The 22,035-nt window shown below is 40.3% G+C and overlaps 1 protein-coding gene across 8 annotated transcripts in view; it reads right to left on the reverse strand.

Annotated features, from left to right (window-relative positions):
• The window catches only part of LOC132131954 (complement factor H-like), a 302,525-nt gene that overhangs the window by 206,372 nt on the left and 74,118 nt on the right, over positions 1-22,035 (reverse strand). For 4 of the 8 annotated variants that reach the window (XM_059544154.1, XM_059544150.1, XM_059544153.1 and 1 more), the window contains 5 exons: positions 4,619-4,792; positions 4,315-4,488; positions 4,000-4,176; positions 3,763-3,918; positions 3,438-3,617 (listed from right to left, as the gene is read on the reverse strand). In XM_059544154.1, coding sequence (XP_059400137.1) covers positions 3,438-3,617; positions 3,763-3,918; positions 4,000-4,176; positions 4,315-4,488; positions 4,619-4,792 — 861 coding nt within the window. Of the gene's footprint in view, positions 1-3,437; positions 3,618-3,762; positions 3,919-3,999; positions 4,177-4,314; positions 4,489-4,618; positions 4,793-4,911; positions 5,089-22,035 lie in introns of all 8 variants that reach the window. The other 4 variants (XM_059544151.1, XM_059544149.1, XM_059544148.1 and 1 more) reach the window with 4 other exon arrangements.

Consider the following 22,035-nt stretch of genomic DNA (forward strand, 5'->3'; position numbering starts at 1 on the left):
ACTGTGCACACAGCTTCAATGGAGGGAGAGCTCTCGCACTAAATCTAAAATATCTTAAACTGTGTTCCGAAGATAAATTGAGGTCTTACTGGTTTGGAATGACACGAGGGTGAGTTATTAATGACATAATTTAGATTTTTGGGTGAACTATCCCTTTGAGAACAGCCGGTTTTCCGGTAGTAGGTGAATTTAATGTGCGGACGGCAATCTCATTGGCTGGCGCTTACCTATTATCATCCCTGTTTTGATTTCAGCAAATCAGTTCGAGCGAACACACCAAACCTGATTAATATCAAATTGTCTCTTTTAATATTCATGAATCCAGCAGCTCATTAATCCTTAGTAATCCTTAGTGTGTTTATACAACCCGAATTCCGGAAAAGTTGGGACGTTTTTTAAATTTTAATAAAATGAAAACTAAAAGACTTTCAAATCACATGAGCCAATATTTTATTCACAATAGAACATAGATAACATAGCAAATGTTTAAACTGAGAAAGTTTACAATTTTATGCACAAAATGAGCTCATTTCAATTTTGATTTCTGCTACAGGTCTCAAAATAGTTGGGACGGGGCATGTTTACCATGGTGTAGCATCTCCTTTTCTTTTCAAAACAGTTTGAAGACGTCTGGGCATTGAGGCTATGAGTTGCTGGAGTTTTGCTGTTGGAATTTGGTCCCATTCTTGCCTTATATAGATTTCCAGCTGCTGAAGAGTTCGTGGTCGTCTTTGACGTATTTTTTGTTTAATGATGCCCCAAATGTTCTCTATAGGTGAAAGATCTGGACTGCAGGCAGGCCAGGTTAGCACCCGGACTCTTCTACGACGAAGCCATGCTGTTGTTATAGCTGCAGTATGTGGTTTTGCATTGTCCTGCTGAAATAAACAAGGCCTTCCCTGAAATAGACGTTGTTTGGAGGGAAGCATATGTTGCTCTAAAACCTTTATATACCTTTCAGCATTCACAGAGCCTTCCAAAACATGCAAGCTGCCCATACCGTATGCACTTATGCACCCCCATACCATCAGAGATGCTGGCTTTTGAACTGAACGCTGATAACATGCTGGAAGGTCTCCCTCCTCTTTAGCCCGGAGGACACGGCGTCCGTGATTTCCAACAAGAATGTCAAATTTGGACTCGTCTGACCATAAAACACTATTCCACTTTGAAATAGTCCATTTTAAATGAGCCTTGGCCCACAGGACACGACGGCGCTTCTGGACCATGTTCACATATGGCTTCCTTTTTGCATGATAGAGCTTTAGTTGGCATCTGCTGATGGCACGGCGGATTGTGTTTACCGACAGTGGTTTCTGAAAGTATTCCTGGGCCCATTTAGTAATGTCATTGACACAATCATGCCGATGAGTGATGCAGTGTCGTCTGAGAGCCCGAAGACCACGGGCATCCAATAAAGGTCTCCGGCCTTGTCCCTTACGCACAGAGATTTCTCCAGTTTCTCTGAATCTTTTGATGATGTTATGCACTGTAGATGATGAGATTTGCAAAGCCTTTGCAATTTGATGTTGAGGAACATTGTTTTTAAAGTTTTCCACAATTTTTTTACGCAGTCTTTCACAGATTGGAGAGCCTCTGCCCATCTTTACTTCTGAGAGACTCTGCTTCTCTAAGACAAAGCTTTTATAGCTAATCATGTTACAGACCTGATATCAATTAACTTAATTAATCACTAGATGTTCTCCCAGCTGAATCTTTTCAAAACTGCTTGCTTTTTTAGCCATTTGTTGCCCCCGTGCCAACTTTTTTGAGACCTGTAGCAGGCATTAAATTTTAAACGAGCTAATTAAGTGGATAAAAGTGTAAAATTTCTCAGTTTAAACATTTGCTACGTTATCTATGTTCTATTGTGAATAAAATATTGGCTCATGTGATTTGAAATTCCTTTAGTTTTCATTTTATTAAAATTTAAAAAACGTCCCAACTTTTCCGGAATTCGGGTTGTAGTTTTTATTAGTAGGAATCGTATTATTATCTTATCAGTATTTTTGTACGTTTTTTTTTCCCCCAATGTTTTTTTTTTTTTTTTTTTACAGAAACACTGAATGACTAAAAAAGCACCACCACCAGTCCAGTTAAAAATGTTCAGTTAAAAAGACTAATAAGAATTCAAACATGGTTATCAATTTTACTTCTAATTACTAAAGTTCTATTCATAAATGAAACTTGATTATTATAAAGCTTGACTGACAGGCGATTAAACTAAAATCATTACTAGCCAATGGCGATTCAATTGCCAAGGTGTCCATAGAGGGTTGTAAGATGTTATGTAGAAACAACATTGTATCACTACACATGTTTGTCAGCTCTGGCATTAAAAACGCTGTGCATTCGTTTGTCGATGGTGTAAAAGTTTGTGAGCCGAGATTTCTTTCAGTGATACAGTGTTGAACAGAGGACTTTTCCCCACGTGTTCCCTCAACCACAAAAACAAAAATAAATACACCAATTTTTTTTTAAATAAAAATACACTTACACATACAAATACTGGTGAATCTTTTCAATACAACAAATTAAATACAACATATATATATATATATATATATATATATATATATATATATATATATATATATATATATATATATATATATATATATATATATATATAATTTATATTTTATTTTTTAGCTGTGCATGTCTTGTCTTGTGATAAAAAGCTGTCTTTTTATTGCCTTTACATTATATATATATTAAAGGTATTTAATACATTATTATTTAATTATTAATCACTAATAATTAACTAATTTAATTTGTGGTTAACTAGTTAAAATGTTTAAGAATTAACTGGCTGTTGGGGTCTGTTTATTTTTTATTTTTTTAATGACATGTGACTTTGTGACTTCCTGACCTTCATATACTTCATATTTATGTATACAATAGAAATATTAACATTTGTTATAATAGTCATTTCATAATAAGCTTTAAAGCAAGATATGATAAGACCTAGGGAGTGGAAATAGCAGCTCAGCTAATGCGTGATCATCTGCTGCCATCTACTGGTTATAATGGTCATTTCCTGCTAATTTTGTTTTTAAAAGTGTTTGTTTTCCTCAAAGAGATATAAATTGTCCACTACAGAATATCATCAATACTTATGTTTTACCATAAAAAAAGACTAGTCAATTTTAAAAGCATATTAAAGATCAAATAATAATGTTAACCATAACATTGACATATTAATCAAGTGCAGATAGCCTAAAAGTGCCAAAACTCAAATTCTGTTTTCTCTGGGTGTTCAAAAAAAGCTAATTGATTTTGTAATTAATGTCATCATTACCACAAAAATATCTGGCCATTTAATGTTCTTCTTGTTGATTTTCAAGTATCTAAATATCTTTCTCTCTTGATTTTCACCTACATTAATGATATTTTAAAATCTGTAAGAAGTTTTAAAAGACTTTAAAGATCTTCACCTTGACATGTTGGTGTTTTTTCCCATTTTCCATTACGACAGGAAACCGTACTTTCTCCACGGATTAAGTATAATCTTCGACATACATATGTTACGGTAGATTTAGGTAAATAAAATTCTTCAGGTTTAGATGTTATGACTGCATTTGACACATTTGGAGGAATGCCACAACGCATAGCCTCTGAAAGAATGAAAAAAAATATATATATATTGAAATTCACAAACTCCAATAAGACATTAATATTGTTGAGAGTTTATATTCTACAGCCCACTGGATGCACAGCTGCTCCTATTACAAATATGGAATAAGAGTTTGAGACACTCACTCTTACACACTGGTTTCTCCCATCTACCATCGATGCAGTTTATGGAGCGTTCAGTTGACATGAACCCTGGATCACATTTCACATCAGCGGTTTCTCGATCAAGAAGGGTTAGTTTTCCATGGTGAACACTGGGAAGAGCACCACATTCTTCCTCCCCTGTAAAGACCAATGACAGGAAGCACTTTTCAGTACACTATCATTCATCAAACTCCTGAGACTGAAAGTAATAAAACTCACGGATGCAGCGAGGCTCATCAAACTGAGATCCTTTTCTGCATGTCACTGAATCCCACCAGTTCCCAGAGAATGGTTTATAACCCGTGTCGCAGGAGTAAAAGATTTCTTCCTTGTTGGAGGAGTTTTTGTGTATGAACCCATTTTCCAACAATAATGTATAGCACAGTTTTGGCATTTCTGTGAGAAAACAATTTCAAAATTCTGATTTAATATGTTTTTGAGTGCAAATAAGTGATTCATTAATTGAATAAATAATCAAGTTGTATCACGACATTCAATGACATTAAAGACAAAATGTCAATAAAATTAACATACTAGCGCATTGCTGTATGCCTCTCCACTGGCCCTCAGGTTCACATGTGATTTGAAAAGGTTCCTCTGGTTCAAATCCAGAAAGACATTTATATTGTACTTTTGAACTGATTCTATAGTATGGTCTCTGACGTCCTACAATCTCTGCATTCGTGATGTTGGGTGCTGCACACATTGCTGTAAAGCATCCATCATAATAATAAGAATTCATTATTGCAGATATGTGATGAATTAACTGAATAAATAATCAAGTTGTATCACGACATTCAATGAAATTGAAGACAAAATGTCAATAAAATTAACATACTAGTGCATTGCTGTATGCCTCTCCACTGGCCCTCGGGTTCACATGTGATTTGAAAAGGTTCCTCTGGTTCAAATCCAGAAAGACATTTATATTGTACTTTTGAACTGATTCTATAGTTTGGTCTCTGACTTCCCACAATCTCTGCATTTGTGATGTTGGGTGCTGCACACATAGCTGTAAAACATCCATCATAATAATAAGAATTCATCAATGCACAGATACATAATAATTTGATTGGATACTGCAAAAATTCAATGGAATTAGAGGCAACATGTCAATAAACTGTAACAGACCAGTGCATTGCTGAATGCCTCTCCATCGGCCCTGGGATTCACAGGTGATTTGAAAAGGCTTCTCTGGTTCAAATCCAGAGTGACATTTATATTGTATTCTGGATTTGATTTTGTACTTTTCCCTCTGACCTCCTTCAATCTCTGCATTTGCAATGTTAGGCGCTGCACACATTATTTCTATAAAAAAAATCAACACAATCAAGTTAAAATTGATAGTATGTTAGTAGCAAAGATTGTAATACTCCACAGCAGAACAGACCAGCACAGAGTGGATTTGGTGTCCATCCGTTTTGTGTACATGTGGCCACTGCCTCTGCCTCTGTTGGACGATATCCAGACTCACAATGGTACGATCTCTTCGTTCCTAATTTCTTATCTCCGCTGAAGTAATAATACGGACTATACACATGCTGGTCATATGGAGTTTCACATGTAATCTCTGAAACAAGATTCACAATGCATTTAATAACATGCAATAAATTAATCACCGAATTCAGAAATGTTTCTCTATAATCTTACCTGCACAAACAGGCTCATAGTCCCACTCTCCATTATCTTTGCATGTAAACGTTTTTTTGGTTTCTTTTGGACCAAAGAACCAGTATTTTTCAGAGCAGGTGATCTCCACGATTTCTCTAGCTCTGAAAATAGTTTTTCCTTGTGGGATTATAATTTTTACTCCATATGTTGTTGACTTCAGCACACAGTTTACTTCTGTACAAGACATAATTAATCACAACTAAAGGTAAGAAATGAAGCATAAAGAATTTGTGAAACTAGATTTAATGCTTTGTCTTTTGCAGGAGACAGATCATTCTGTATATATATATATATATATATATATATATATATATATATATATATATATATATATATATGATAAAATAAAATAAAAAATAGAAAAAGGAAAAAGGAGAAATAAAATAATAAAATATCCTCAGTATTTTGAAACAATGATTTGAATTTATAATCTTTGTAGTAAGTAGTTATTAAAAAAGTAAGAAGTGAGTAAAAAACCGGACCTCATTCATCAAGCTTGACCTTGAAGTTATAATAAAAGTCAAACTAAGATCAAACTATTATTTAAACATTTAGTCTCATTTGGCCATACTCAACTGATTGATAACTTAATTTGTAGTTTGTTTTTTAATTTGAAAATTTCAATTTAAGGTTAATGACTAAATGTTAAAGGATAAATGACTTAATCTATTTTTTACAATGTTTCAGTTCATGTGTGACCCTACCATGTTTTTTTTTTTTTTTTTTTTTTTTTACATTATGAAAGTATTTGAGTATTATTTCCCATATGAATAGTTTATTATGTAACACAGTGGTGGATTACCATCACATCCTGGTTTCACAGTCCAGCCAAATTTAGCACATCTGGGGATTCCCTCTCTGGGCTTGAACGTTTCATAGCATTTGTATTTTAACGGGGCATCTTTCTTGTATTCTGGCTGTGAATCAACAACATATCCATTTGGTATGACGGGTGCTGTACATGTTATGTCTGTATGAAAAGTGAGAGAAACAATAATAATTATTGTGGAGGCGTGTGATATTTGGGTGAAGATACATATAAAAAAAAAGGAAATTAACCTTTGCACTTTGGAACAACGTCACTCCATTTTCCTGTCTCATCGCAGTGAATTTCACTACTTCCGTCTATCATTTTGTCAGAAGATACACACTCAAAGCGAATAGCATCCCCATAACTTCCCTCCTCTGTGTTACCCGATACAGTCACCTCCTCATCTGTTCGGATGGCTGGACATTTCACCACTGAATATGAAAATAAAGAGAAATAAAGAAACCAGCAGACCAGTCACTCAATAATACATCAATAAATCCCTTTAGTTATAATTCTCTTCTAGCTTATGAGTCACTATTCTACGATGGAGAGATACGAGAAAATAAGAAAAGAGAAGAGGAAAACTGTGACTTTCAAGATATCGTACCCTCACAGACAGGGACAGTGTTGTCCCATCCTTGAGCTCTGCAGGTACGCTGATTGATTCTGCTTCCCATTTCATACCTGTGAACACAATGTTTTTACAAGTAAAAGGATTATCAAACTCAAGAGTAATGTATACATTTCATATGATAAAAAAGAGAATAAAAAAGCATAAGCATATTTACCCTTTGTTGCACTTATACACCACTGTTACTCCAAAAACAAACTCTGTCCCCTCTGTGAGTTCAAAATTACCATTTGGTGCATCGCCTGGATGATTACATTTTTTCTCTGCAGAAATCAGACACGTTTTACTTTACATGGTAACATTGATTTAATAACTATGTGACCATTGTATTCCCAATTCTCTTACTTGCACATGGTCGCCCAATGGTTTTTTTCCATTCTCCTTTTTCACATTTTAATTTATAAAAGCCAGTATAACCTGTCATGCAGTTCACTTTCACTGTTTCCCCATTAGCGTATGAAGCTTTTTCAACTGGTTCTGTGTTTTCATATTTAATGTTCTCTGGAAGACATACTGCGAAGAACAAACAAAAAAGACATAACTGTTTTATGTATATTAAATGCACAACTAGTGAACACTCTCTAAAACCACATGAATGTGCATGAAAAAGACATGCAAATTTATAGCAACAACAACAAAATCACTTGCCTTGACATCGGGCACAATTTAAGAAAAACAACCAAAAGCCGAAGCCGAGGAGTTTTACAGGAACTCTCATTCTGAGCTCAGTTCACAAATACTTTTTTTTTTGGTCAGTCTCTGAAACTCTTGTCTGCTGGGGATCAACAAGTAAATCATTTACTAGTGTCAAAAGAATGTCTTTCTTACGCCAGACCTCTCTGAGCACAAGAAATATTTCCTAAAATAAATTAATATATAAATAAAGCTTATCTGATGCAGCAACTCATCTTTGTTATTTGGACACACCAAGAAAATACCTTAGAGAAGTCAAACTTCTTGAGTCAAAATGAGATTAAAATAATTTTAACTGGTTCTTATTTTTTATATATTGATTCAAGATGAACATAATGTGATGAATGTATCTGTCTCATTAGAATTGAGTGAGATGAAAGAAAGAAGATTCACAGCACTTTCAATCCTTCAAACATTACAATAGTACAAGCATTGCAAAATTTATTAAACCAATGCATTGTGAAATGTGTTCATTGGAATTGAGCAATCTGTTGAACTGATAAACAAAGGACAGAATAAGAGTTTGACACATATCTGTCTTTGCTTAAATTGCTCTTGTCTCCTAGATGACCTGCTGATCCTCCTTGTCTCACAATGAAAACTGTTGTTGTTTATAACCTTAAAAGTCTAATGTCATTTACTGGATCTTACAGTGTGGACTTGGTAAACACTGACATGTTAAACTCAAAGGTCATTAACTTTATTTGCAAATGGTTTGCATGTGCTAACAGAGTCTCGGCGCAAGCAATTCATATATTTTAAATGGGGCCCCTGAGTTGTTTTGGAATTGTTAAGTTGTAATGGAGTAAAACCGGTAGTCTAGAAATAGGACGATAATTATTGAAACAATTTTTTTTTATTTTTTTTTTTACAAGAGGGTGGGAATGTGAATGTTTTACTTTACACCACATGAACATACTTCAGGGAGCCACTGTACTTACACCTACTCACCTGAAGTCCAGTTTCTCTATTCCTGGGGCCTGTTTCACAAAGAAGGTTAAGAGAAAACTCTGAGTATGTTAACCCTGAAATGAGGGAAACTCTAGGTTTTCTGTTTCAGAATGGGAGGTTTGTCAAACCTGAGAAAGCAGGGTAAGTCAAGAGCTGAAAGAGAAAAGAGAGCTAAAAGAGAGCTGAAAGAGAGCTAACTTATATTCACCATGGTAACCATGGTAACTTACTCTATGAACCTAACCTGGTCAGGAGCAGGTTTTCTTTGATGAACCCAGAGTTCTCTTACGAGAGTTCTCTCGTACTGCGTCTTAGCTAAGACGCTACGGGAAAAGTCTCTTTTCACGATACACTGAAGCAAAAAATTATCCTTAATTTTGAATTATTGTTAAGCGCATTTGCAGCAGCACACAGCCATAGGCGAGACGGCTCGCTCGCTCATTGGCTGCTCTGCGGCAACTGCATAAGCCTATCGAGCGCAGGCTGATGCAACATCAGACCAATGAGGGCGCTCGCGCCCTCCATGCCACTTCCCGCCGAAACGGGTGTGGCCTAGCCCTATAAAGGGAGCTCGAAAAGGCTGACTCACCTGATTTTTCATCTCTTCAGCGAAGCTCACGCATCGTTGGATCACGAGAAGAAGCAACGCGTCGTCTGATAGCATCTCAGCGGGACGAGCCATTCCTGAAGCTGCTGGCCAACGCCACCTTCCACTGCCGTTCCTGCTGCGCTTTCCGGCGCCCATATCCTTTTCAATTCTATTATATCCAACTGTTCTTTATGCGTGTGTGTGTGTTCGCCCTGCGACACACACTCGTAAAAGAGCTTGCGTATTTTTAAAGATGCCTTCTTGCGGCTCGTGCAGAGCCCCACTCAGCGAGGGAGACCTCTCGTTCCCGGCTGGATGGTAGCTATCTTCCGGGTGAGCGTTCTCCTCCGAATTCAAAGCCCGCTCCATTTCTTCCTGAGCTTCACGAACTGGACGATGCTAAAAACAGAGGCTACCAGTCACTTCCGCCGGTGGAACAGGCGATATCGACGCACCTTTGCCCGCCCTCTGCTGGATGGCCGACGAAAGCGGTGTTGCCATCTAAACCCTACCGCATGACGTCATCTCTGCTCGCGCGGATCTTCTCTGCTGCTGGGCAGGCTGCGTCTGCATTACACACCATGGCCGCTGCACAGGCTATGGGACGAGTTATGGCTTCCGCTACTGTGGCTGAGAGGCATCTCTGGCTGACGTTTTCAGACATGGCAGAGTCTGAACGCACCGCGTTCCTCGACGCCCCGCTGACTTGCGCTGGCCTCCGGTTCTGCAGCGAGTCGTGCTAGACCGGCCCCGCGAAGCTCTCAGACACACCCCTCGCCTCCTGCTGCGTCATCACAACAGCGACAGCAACGCAGCTCGAGGCCCCGCTCTCGCTCTACCGCCCGTCGCCCCACGCCGCGGGGACCATGGCAGAGGATTGCGGTAAGACCGGAAGCCGCGAAGTCATCCTAGCACTCCTAGGAAAGCGCCGGTGTACGAGTCCCGCTGTGGCCGATCTCTCACCCAAGCGCGCCACTGTTTCAGTTCCAGGAATTGTGACTGTCTCAGCATCTTCTGCAACGCGCAAGCCTGTACAGTTGCCCGCTTGCCTGCACACGAAAGCCGTTTTCACAGCTACCCAGATATTTCCCGAAAAGAGTGTAATTTCTGGTGTCCCGGCCACGGCTGATGGTGCTATAAATGTAGTGACGATGCCCACTGCTCAGTGCCCATCTCCACATATAAGCACAGCCCTTCACGCAGGGCTCGCGCCCATAAAAGCGACGTTTGCGCGCACTACATAGTAAACGTGTCCACTCCTCAGTGCCCACAAACACTATGTCACACACGTCATGTGGTTTCTGTAAAAACGAAACCCGTGCACGTTCGTTCTGCCCAGGCAGACAGCAAGTCAAAAGCAGTAAATGTGCACGCTTACAGCCCACAATTACTCACAGACAGCACGAGTCCCACGGGACCCGCTCAGCCCTCCCTCACTCGGTTAAGCACCGTGGCGGGGTCGAGGACAAGCGATCTGCCCGCTGTGATCAGCGTGCTCCCCGCCTCAAATGTCACAGGCATAACGCCCATGTTACAGCACATCGAAGCGCTGCCGTTGCCCAGCCAACAGAGCGCGCTTTGCATCCAACCCTTAGCCATTCATGAAGACGCATGGTTAGCGCTTCCATGGGTTTCGGATTGGGTGCTAGACATTATAAAGAGAGGCTACTCGCTACAGTTCTTTCGACGACCTCCGCGCTTTTTAGCGCGCGTCGAAACTACGGTCAAAACAGAAGTAGCACACCTACTTCGAGCCGAAATATCAAAACTGTTGAGCAAAGGGGCTGTGGAGCCTGTATCTCAAGCTCAAAGCGAAGGGGGGCTGTACAGCAGATGCTTTCTAGTGCCCAAGAAAGACGGGGGTTTCAGACCCATACTGGATCTAAGACAGCTGAACAAAGCATTGGCGAAACGCAGTTTCAAAATGCTTACAACCAGGAAACTCCTCGCGCATATTCGCAGAGGAGACTGGTTCATGTCGATAGATCTGAAGGATGCATATTTTCAAATACAGATAGCGTCACGTCACAGGTGATACTTGAGATTCGCCTTCGAGGGCCAGACATACCAGTATACAGTCCTGCCATTCGGCTTGTCCATGGCTCCTCGTACGTTTACGAGATGCATGGACGCAGCGCTTGCTCCTCTCAGACTCAGAGGCATGCGAGTGCTGAACTATTTGGACGACTGGCTGATTCTGGCTCAATCACGATCAGAGCTCGTGGAACACAGGGCCATTTTACTCGATCATCTCGAGAAACTCGGTCTCAGTGTCAACCGGACGAAGAGTTCGCTGAAGCCCAGTCAGACGATACTGTTTTTGGTTATAGCTCTGGACTCACGCTCCATGACGGCGCGGCTGTCGCCACAGCGCGTTGGGCATTCAGCGCGCAGCGAGCTCTCTCCGCTGCGGTGCGACCTTCTCGCTCAGAGAATTTCAGAAGATGCTAGGTCTCATGGCCTCAGCATCACCAGTTCTTCAGTTGGGCCTGCTCCGCATGCGCCCCCTGCAGTTCTGGCTCAAAGCGCAAGTACCGCGCAGAGCGTGGATATCCGGTCAGTTGTGTCTCAAGGTCAATCAGAGCCTGGGCTACAGAATCTGGGTCCAGACAAACTGTCCAGAAACAACATTCCCACGGGCGAATGGTCTCTACACCCACAGACAGTCCAGCTGCTGTGGGAGAGATTTGGCAGGGCGGAAGTGGACCTCTTCGCGTCCCACGAAAACGCTCACTGCCCCGCGTTCTTTTCCAAGAACGAAAGCGCGCTGTCACAAAGGTGGCCGTGCTGCCCGCTCTATGCTTTTCCCCACGTCTCCCTCCTTCCGCAGGTGATAGAACGGGTGAGGGAAACAAGATGCTCAGTACTGCTTGTAGCACCACTTTGGAAGAACCAACCATGGTTTCCAGATTTGATGCAGTTAGCAGACACTGCCCTGTAGCCAGTGCCATTGAGGAGGGACCTCCTCTCACAGGCCAGGGGCTCGATTTGGCACCCTCAACCAGAGTTGTGGTCCCTCCATGTGTGGGCGCTCAACGGTTACCCGCTGATCTCTCAGTAGGAGTGCTAAATACTATCACTCAGGCTAGAGCTCCGTCGACTCGACGGCTATATGCCTCGAAGTGGTCAGTATTCTCCAGCTGGTGCACAGCTCGGGGACGTTCACCCCTTAGTTGTGAGATGACGGAGGTTCTCTCCTTCCTACAGGAGCTGTTGGATAAGGGCAGAGCCCCCTCCATGCTCAAAGTTTACGTGGCGGCTATCGCAGCGTTTTCTGAGACAACGCTCGGTCAGTCGATAGGAAGGAACGATTTGGTCATCCGCTTCCTTAGAGGAGCTAGGAGGCTGAATCCTCCCAGACCTCCGTCAGTCCCTGTATGGGACCTCTCAACGATTTGGAGGCCATGAAAGGTTCCCCTTTCGAGCCTATCCGAACGATTAGCCTCAAACATCTGTCATTCAAGACAGTGTTCTTGTTGGCTCTCGCTTCAGTGAAGCGTGTGGGTGACCTGCACGCGCTCTCGGTGAGCCCGACGTGCTTGGAGTTTGGGCCTAATGACTCAAGAGTCATACTCAAACCTAGGCACGGTTATGTGCCGAAATCCCTCAACACACCGTTTCGGGCTCAGGTTATTTCCCGGTCTGCCCTGTCGGTGTCAGAGGAGGATGGAGACTCGAGTCTTCTTTGCCCCGTTAGGGTTTTAAGAACTTATGTGTCTCGCTCTGCTGTCTTCAGACAGACTGAGCAGCTGTTTGTCTCGTTCAGTGGACGTTCCAAGGGAATGGCTGTTTCGAAACAGAGCCAATCCAGATGGATAGTTGACGCTATAGCGTTAGCTTACACTTCCAGGGGCCTTCAGTGCCCACTGGGTGTCAGAGCGCACTCCACAAGAGGCGTCGCCTCATCGTGGGCGTGGTCTAGTGGGATTTCCTTACAGGATATATGTATGGCGGCAGGCTGAGCCTCGCCATCTACATTTATCAGGTTCTATAACCTAGAGGTTCCCGCTCTGCAAGCAAAGCTGTTGTCGGTATAGTTGAATCAGTGTCCTGATTGGAACTCTGAGACCGCAAGTGCTATGCGCTGCCGACTGTTATATGGGCAGTATTGCGTAAGACCCACATTCCCACATTGGTCAGGCCTTGCCTTGAATATGTGATGTCATATTGCCGCGTCTACGGACTCTGCTAGATATGGGACGGAGGGTTTTCCCCTCCTGTTCTAGGACTCTCTGTGAGTCCCTCTGGTGATTGTGCACTGTAAATCCTGGGCGTCGCTTCCAGGTTTATTGGTGTGTGATCTCTGCACGCACGACGTTTTACATTGGGTTCCCGTAGCGTCTTAGCTAAGACGCAGTACGAGAGAACTCTCGTAAGAGAACGTACTCGGTTACTAATGTAACCTCGGTTCTCTCTAGAAGAGGGAACGAGTACTGCGTTCTCTGCCGTGCGTACGATTCACTCTGGTTCGCTTCGGCGATGAAATAAATCAGGTGAGTCAGCCTTTTCGAGCTCCCTTTATAGGGCTAGGCCACACCCGTTTCGGTGGGAAGTGGCATGGAGGGCGCGAGCACCCTCATTTTGGTCTGATGTTGCATCAGCCTGCGCTCGATAGGCTTATGCAGTTGCCGCAGAGCAGCCAATGAGCGAGCTAGCCGTCTCGCCTATGGCTGTGTGCTGCTGCAAATGCGCTTTACAATAATTCAAAATTAAGGATAATTTTTTGCTTCAGTGTATCGTGAAAAGAGACTTTTCCCGTAGCGTCTTAGCTAAGACGCAGTACTCGTTCCCTCTTCTAGAGAGAACCGAGGTTACATTAGTAACCGAGTACGTGTCTTTCGGTCTCCTCCCCCTTTTTAAAAACTTCATTAATGCACGCTGGAAAAATGCTCTTCTTACTAAGTACAAATATAAATAAATGATAAAATAAAGATTCATTTTCTATATAAGAAAATTATATAAGATACTTCTAGTCTTGTTTCCTGGGGGGATTTTAAGGGGGGGGGGGGGGATTAAGTGCATTTTATTTAAGTAAAATTATATGCCAGTGTGGTAATAAAAATAATCTTAAAGCAAATGAAAAACAAGATTATTCTGAGTGTCTATTACTAAGTGCAAGTCTCCTGTAGCTCCATCGACACATAAGGTTAAATACGAAACATGTGAATAACGGCTTCAATGGTGTAGGCAGTAATGTTTTCGGCATGGAAAACTAGCTTGTAACATGATTGATTGGGTTAGAGTCCGGATTTTGCCGAACTCGTTCTTCTCACTTTTCCCATCACATGTCACATTAGAATTTATTTTCAATAAAAATGAACAAAATGTTCTAAAAGTTGTAAAGTGCCTAACTAGTGTTTAAACTATTTATTATTGTAATAAATATAATCATTTACAGTCTGATATTATTGCATCCTGTTAATGTATAACAATACTGAGGTGCAAATGTTTCTGCCAGTATAAAGTATAACTAGCATCTAATTATTATTTACACTTAGCCTGTTGCAAAGAAATCCTACTTTTACATGTTAAATAGAATATATGTAAAGTAAATGTAAAGAAAATGTAATGAAGTTTAATGAAAATGTACTTTCCAAGTTGAATCTATATCAGTTATTTTATTTTTCTAATTTGTCAAACTAGAAAATTAAGAAAAAAGTAAACAAATAAAGGAACATTCATGCAATGTTTTGTTTAATTTAATTCAATACCAAATGTTAAGTTAAAAACACAAAACATCTTAAAAAATTAAATAAAAAACATTTCCCCATAAGACATGAAAAGAAAAATAGTTTAACAAACTATCATAAAACTTACGTTTATCTCAGAATCACAACAAACTGCATCAAAGATACAAGGTTTTATTGCACAATATTGGCAGTACTGAATTTTAGGTGCTAATTCATCTTTTCTCTGGTTGAGCATTACCTGCTGAATAAAATATAAAGTGCTTTTTCAAACACAGTCCCGATGCAGGGCATAAATCAGTCTGAAAAAAATGGACATAGAAGGCCTGAGATTGGTAGGTTCAATCATTACAAAGTTTTCTTCCCAGATGATTCCCACTCTAGATGGATTAGATGTGGACTTGCTTGATCAATGCTGAGGTTTTCTTAATGGAGTCTGTCTTGACAGCTGCGTCCTAACAGAGGAAGAAACGGATCGATATAGACATCACCAAGCTAGATAATGCCGTTGTCAAATACTCAAGATCATGTGCTGTGTTCACACCATGTTCTACTTGGAGCACTTCATGTTTTTGGACTGGGAACTGTGCATTTCTATGGCAACACTATTGACACCTAAATTAGGGGCCGTTCACATATCGCGTCTTTGGCGCGCTCAAGTTCGTTATTTCCAATAGACCAACGCTACTTTTGCGTCATCGAAGGGGCACGCCCCTTTTTGGGGGAAAACAAACTGATTCCCCTGATACAGAACTCGCTCTAGTTTCTTGATAGCAAAAATGGCACAAACATACACACTCTCTTTGCCGGCCGAGGACCGTGAGCGGTATTTAAAGAAGCTTCTGGATACGGGTTTACAGAGGTGTCCCTTTGAAATGGTCGAAAACTGGATTAATGACCCCACGCAGTGGCCAAATATGGACTATTCAGACATCTACCATTATCTCGTGGAATCACCAAGTAAGTAGCCTATTTTTTGTCATTAACACATTCACAGTATGATAAACTAGACGATGAGGCCATGTCAAGAGGAGTTGGTGGTTTACTTGGATCATATTTCACTTGATTTAAGCTATTGACAGTTTTGTTGTCGACTAGCTATACTAGTTAGAAATACGATTAACGTTAGCTCTCATTAGGCCCGTTACCTTGGCTGTTAACTAATTTACGGTTGAAATAGTCGCAGGCTAGGACTAAACAATATCTGTTTGAAATTGTGTTTGACAGGTCTGTACACATCAGAAACAATGAAAAACAAAAGGTCCCTGAAGGGCCATAAGTTTTTCGTCAGTGGTTGGGTCCAGGCTGTTTTACTCATAAAAACAGACAAGTGCTTTGTTTTTAAAAGCAGTGTTAAACCTTCTTGGAGGGTGACTAGCAACCCCACAACACCTGGGTAGCTGTGGAAAATAGTGGCAAAGTTAGAGCAGCTCACTGCAACTGCATGGCCGGGTAAGAGATCCATACTGTACTTGTGCTTACGTTTTCGTGGAATTGACACTGTCTTTTTTTTTTTTTACCCTAGACTAGGGGAAAGCTGTTCCCATGTGGGTGCAATTCTGTATAAATTGGAAGCCTCAGTCCGCCTGGGCATCAACACCACTGCAAGTACCAGTATAGCCTGCCAATGGAATGCTGTTTCTACAAAAAAAGTTGAGCCATCAGAAATCCGCTCAATAGATTTTGGAGACAGAGGCAGGAGAGTCATAGGTAAGGTCAAAAGACCCATGCCCAAAGCCTCAGCAAGCCAACAAGCACAATTTTTACAAATGCTACACGAGACAGGTGAATGTCCTGTGGTGCTGAGTACTTTCAGTATATATGCAGGCTCCACACCACACCACTCCTCGTGGTTTGAAACACTAACCTTTACCAAGGAAGAGGCAGACAGAGTGGAGGCAGAGACTGTAATGCAGGCAGCCTGTAAGGCCTGGCGCAGGCACCGAGTAGGAAGAATCACCAGCTCGTTTGCTCACACTGTTCTTCACACTATTCTAGAGAAACCCTCAAACACTGTAATCAGAACAATCATGTCAGAGGCTAAAAACATAAATAGTCCTTACCTTAAGTGGGGAAGAGACAATGAAAAGAGACAATGAAAAACATGCCCTAGAGACCTACAAATATGCCCAGTTTATTAGCCCAGCCACTGACCAATTATCTACCAACATATTGGTAACTGAAGATGTATGCAAAATGCATGAAGAATTAAGAGTGGACAGATCAGGCTTTAGAATCAGCCATGAAAAACCATACTTTGGTGCATCATGTGATGCCTATGTGTCATGCGATTGTTGCGGCAAGGGTGTGGTGGAGGTAAAGTGTCCGTATAAGTGGGCAGGTCAGCAGTCAGTTAGCTGGACAGATGATGAGAAAGGGCACCTTTCCACATTGTTTTCTTTGAAGCCTAACCATGCTTACTACAATCAGGTACAGTTTACTCTGCAAAGGCAAAGCTATACACAAAATTGTGATATTCTTTAACAAATACTGTAGGCACATTTTAATAATACTTTCTTTCCCCCTTCCTCCTTGCCAAAGGTTCATCTGCAAATGTTTGTGTGTGCAGCACAATATGCAGACTTTGTTACTTGGACCCCACAGCAGACCACCATCTTTAGAATCTTAAAAGATGATGAATTCATTAACGGAATGGTGGACGTGATCAGCAGATTCTGGGCAAAACACATTCACCCACGATTGATGACAACAGTGCTACAAAGTGAGGTGAGAAAAATAATAATCTTTTTTAAATCTATAAAAAAAATAGAGACACTATTGAACATATTTGAGCATTTATTTAATAATACTTTGTGCCATATTTACAAGTGCTGCACAAACATTTACAATTTTGTCAACTGTTACTTGCCCTTGGTTTTTGTCCCATGCAGACTGAACCAGACAGCGAGGGAGTGGACCGTCAAGGATGTGAAAGCGACCTTTCAGCACACCAATCACCCTCTCTGCAAGGACAACAACAACAACAAAAAACCCATACAGAAATGCAATATATGACATATGTTCCTGTATCACTAGTGACGCCGTCATATGCTACATAGAAGACAATATATTGCTATCACATATACATATCTCTTCATATATGTTGATATGTATTATATATATGTATTATTTAACCTCTTAACCAGCTCATGAAAACAAAATAAATACTACACAAATTCTATGTGACATATATGTGACATATATGTGACATGTACATTGACTTTTCAAATAAAAAGGCATTACAATAATCTAGTTTTATTACCAATATGAATCCGGATGTTTGACTTCCTACGAGACATTTCCACCTCTCTCCCAGGTAACTGCTTCCTCCCTTTCGTAAACGATGGTGTTAGCAGATCGACACCGAGGAGGGCAAAATCATCCTGGAGTGTAAACCCCCTGTCTGCCAATATCTACAGATAAAACAAATCCACCATAATATTGCATTGTATCATCTATATTCTGCTTTCTCACCAGAGGGTGGTGACATGACACCCTAATCAAATGATATGAATGTGGTTAGTTGAGATACACGTAATTCCAATTTTACCTGATCACCTGGAGAATGGTACAATGAGGACAGGAATCCTGACTGTCGAACAATGTGCACATCAGAGGCCCTTCCTCCCCATCCATTTGACAAAAATGTAATGCTGCCAGATGGACTGCATGCTATTAAATATTTCGCTGTTGTCCATTTCTTGTAGTTAGAGTATGATTTTGCTCTAAGAAAGGATACATAATAACAATGTTATCTAGTCTTTTATTTCAATATGGGATGTGAGAGTGTGTAGACATTTCTTGTGACACTCACCTAGCTTTAAGGTTGCTGGGGTACTCTGACCTTATTTCAAAACAATCTATGATTGCTGTGAGTCGTGGGAACTGGGCCTTCATTTCTGGAGATATCATTGAAAAACATTCTCTATCAGGCCAGTGAAATAAAAAGGAAATTTTCCCATACATTAGGTCAAGCCATCGGATAAAAATTTGCCTGACAGTTGTTTGAGGCATTTTCAGAACGTGACTTAAGGAAAAAAAGGATGGGTTTTGACGTAGTTTTATCAGTGTAATAAACAGCTGGTCCCGCGGTGGAAGGGAGATGTAGCCTCGCTTCTTCACAAACTGGTTAAGAAATGTAAATAGGCTCAAAATCATCGTCCAGCTGAGTCCAGTCATCTGTCGGCACTTTCCATCATTTTCCTCCAAAGAATAAGAAGACGCATTTCATCAGGGACATCGTCATCGTTGTCAACTGGGCAATGGTCTTCATCGACAACTAACGAGAAGAATAAGTTGCTTTAGCCTGCACATCTAACCCCAATCCAGCTTTAGCCTGACCATCTTAATACAATCTCAACGAGTGCATATCATTTAACTTACTTGTAGGTAGATCTGGGCTCACAGCAGTCGTTTTTGCCACCTTGCGTTTTAGAAGGGGTGACGTCTGTTCACGTTTCCTGGCGTGTTTATACCTTTTGGACTAATTTCTGGTTTGGGTCTGACACAGTACGGTGAGGAAATATTGTGGGCACAAAATCTGGGTGCAGGGGTTCTTTAACATGGTTTCCTGGAATTGGTTTAACATTGTAAAATACCATTTCAGTACAAGCATATGGTATAAAAACTGTGGTATACACCCTAGGCGGTATCCTAGATGCCTAGCCATAGCTAGATGCTATCTTGCACTAACTGGTTTAGTTGGTATGGTAACAATTTAAACCAGTAACTAGCAAGTACACTACTTCATGTATACAGATAGTTTGGGGGGGTTGAATTAATGAAATAATCGGCTCACCTGTTATGAAATGTTTCCCACATACATATGTGTGAGGTGTCTTGGGGTCCCATAACCCTCCATCTGGTGCTTCCCTCTTTATCGCCCGAAGCCAAAACATTCTCCTTTCTGCTTGTTTTATTTGGCATGGTAAAGGTATACATTTTAAACCAGGGTTTTTCAAAACATTTGAGGTGCAGCTCACCACGCAACAACTTTTGGGCATGTTGTTTTGTTCTTCGGTTACTTTGCAGATCTAGACGCTCTAGAGCGAGTTCTGTTCTCAGGGGATATCCGTTTGTTTTCCCCCAAAAAGGGGAGTGTCCCTTCGATGATGCAAAAGTAGCATTGGTCTATGCAAAGCCATATAGAGAGAGAGTTGCGACACCTCCATTGACTCCAATGGAACGTTTTTTTTTTACAGCAATGGCGGCTCGTGGAGCCTCTCAAAAGTTCCCGGAAGTAGCAGCAAACCGATGCCGCGCCGTAGAGATGCAGCAGAACAAACTGTTTGCGACGCACTTTTAAAAGGTAAGACGTTTAAATAATAAGATTGTATATTATCAGTACATCTAAATAACAATTAATTGTAAATTAAAACCTTCTAGTAGATTATTACTCATTAAATGAGTAGATTTAAGGGATGTTATCAGATAACTAACGGATTAGGCTTGGATTGGAGCTGAATAAAGTTAATAACGAACACCCTATTAATTGTAAAATCTGTTCTCTTAATTCAGTTTCACCCATCGTGTTTGGAATTAGAGAAAAGCAGTCTAAAGATATTTTTTTGCAGAGTGGGGAAAGTTAGCTAACGTTACATAGCCTATTAGTTATAAAGTTTGTTCCTTATTACACGTATTAAATAAGTTAATTCCTTAATAATAAAATGCACCCTATTGATATACATTTAGAGTGAATTGAGTTTGAAAAAACATGGGTGGAGTGTTTTTAGTCATTGTGATTCATTACCTGTCTATATTATATAACCTGGGTATATTATATAATACTACTGTATTACATACTTAAACTTGTTAGTGTATAAAAGTAACATACTGTGGGTGCTGGTAGGTGGAGGATTACTGGTGCCACAGTGCTAAGGGGACAATTTTTTGAGAGCTGCATTTTCATTCTTTATTTTTCCTAGTGCTGCCTGTGGATTTTTGTATATATTTTCTTGTCTCTTTAATTTTTTTTTAATAGACCCAGGTAACTGGCTGATGGTTCACTGGAATGCTGACTGACTTGCTGCTGACTGACTGAGTAGTGTCACCTGTCCCTGTCTCTCCTCTCTAGCCATGTCCTCTATTTCTTCACTGTCACTTTCCCTTCTCTGAGTGTTCTCATTCTTTTTTTCCTCAACCTTTCAAAATGATAGAGGCAGAATACATGGTATTGCTAATTTTAAATATAGAAAATGTCACGTCACTTCAAAATTAGAAATATTACTTCAACTAGTACGAGTTTGTACTTATAATATATGTATCACCTGTAATACTCTATAGCTGTGATCAGCAGTGATTTGCTGTATGTTTACAGGTCTAGGGGTGCATCGTGGAGCAGGGGCCCCCCTCTTTTTACCACAGGATGATTCACAAAGATTGTGGGAATAGCATCTGGTCTCAGCCTACTCTTGAATTTTTTTGGTCATGACAAATTGGTTTGCCTCAAAATGTGCCTGCAGAGTGACTTGAGTTTAGTTTCAACACATAACTTTTTTTTTTTTTTTTTTGTCTACCCACATACTGTACATATCACATGGTGGTTAAATGCATGTTATAGGTAACACTGATGAATCCCTGCAATGTCTCACCATGAAACTCAGGAAAATAATTTTCCATGTAAAAAAGTGCAAATAAATTTAAGTATAATTACATAACAATTTTTTGTTGTTGTTGTAATTTTTATTTATATTTAGATTGCTCCTGCTGACTTGAGCCAACCATTATTTTCTCCTCTCCATGTCAGCAGGAAAGCCATACATCTGCACACCTTTCTCTGACCGAGTGGAGCATCCCCATGCAGCACAGTAAACCATGGTGGAGACTATGCAAGGACAACATTAAAGAAAGGACTCATACAAAATGCCTGGCATGCTATTAAATTTATTAGAAATGTATTCATTAATTGCTGTATATAGTTAATTGCATTTATTTGAATAAAAATGCAAAGAAAAAGTAATCTCGTAATATATAATTATATATATGAATAAGTATTGTAAGAATTATACATTGGATATCATATCTATAATACATAATTATATTACTATATGTAATTGTAAGAAATGTAAACAATAAGCTTCATTTTACATTTAGTTAACATGCTAATTACTGCTGCTAACAGTTAGTTGACCCATTGTGCGTTGCGAGCTGAAAATTACCTGTCACCAGCCTATCTCTGTACTATCTGAAAGTCATCAATATGACATTAGTTAACAAGAGATAA

Source organism: Carassius carassius, chromosome 48 (genome assembly GCF_963082965.1).
Source record: "Carassius carassius chromosome 48, fCarCar2.1, whole genome shotgun sequence".
Lineage (NCBI taxonomy): Eukaryota > Metazoa > Chordata > Actinopteri > Cypriniformes > Cyprinidae > Carassius > Carassius carassius.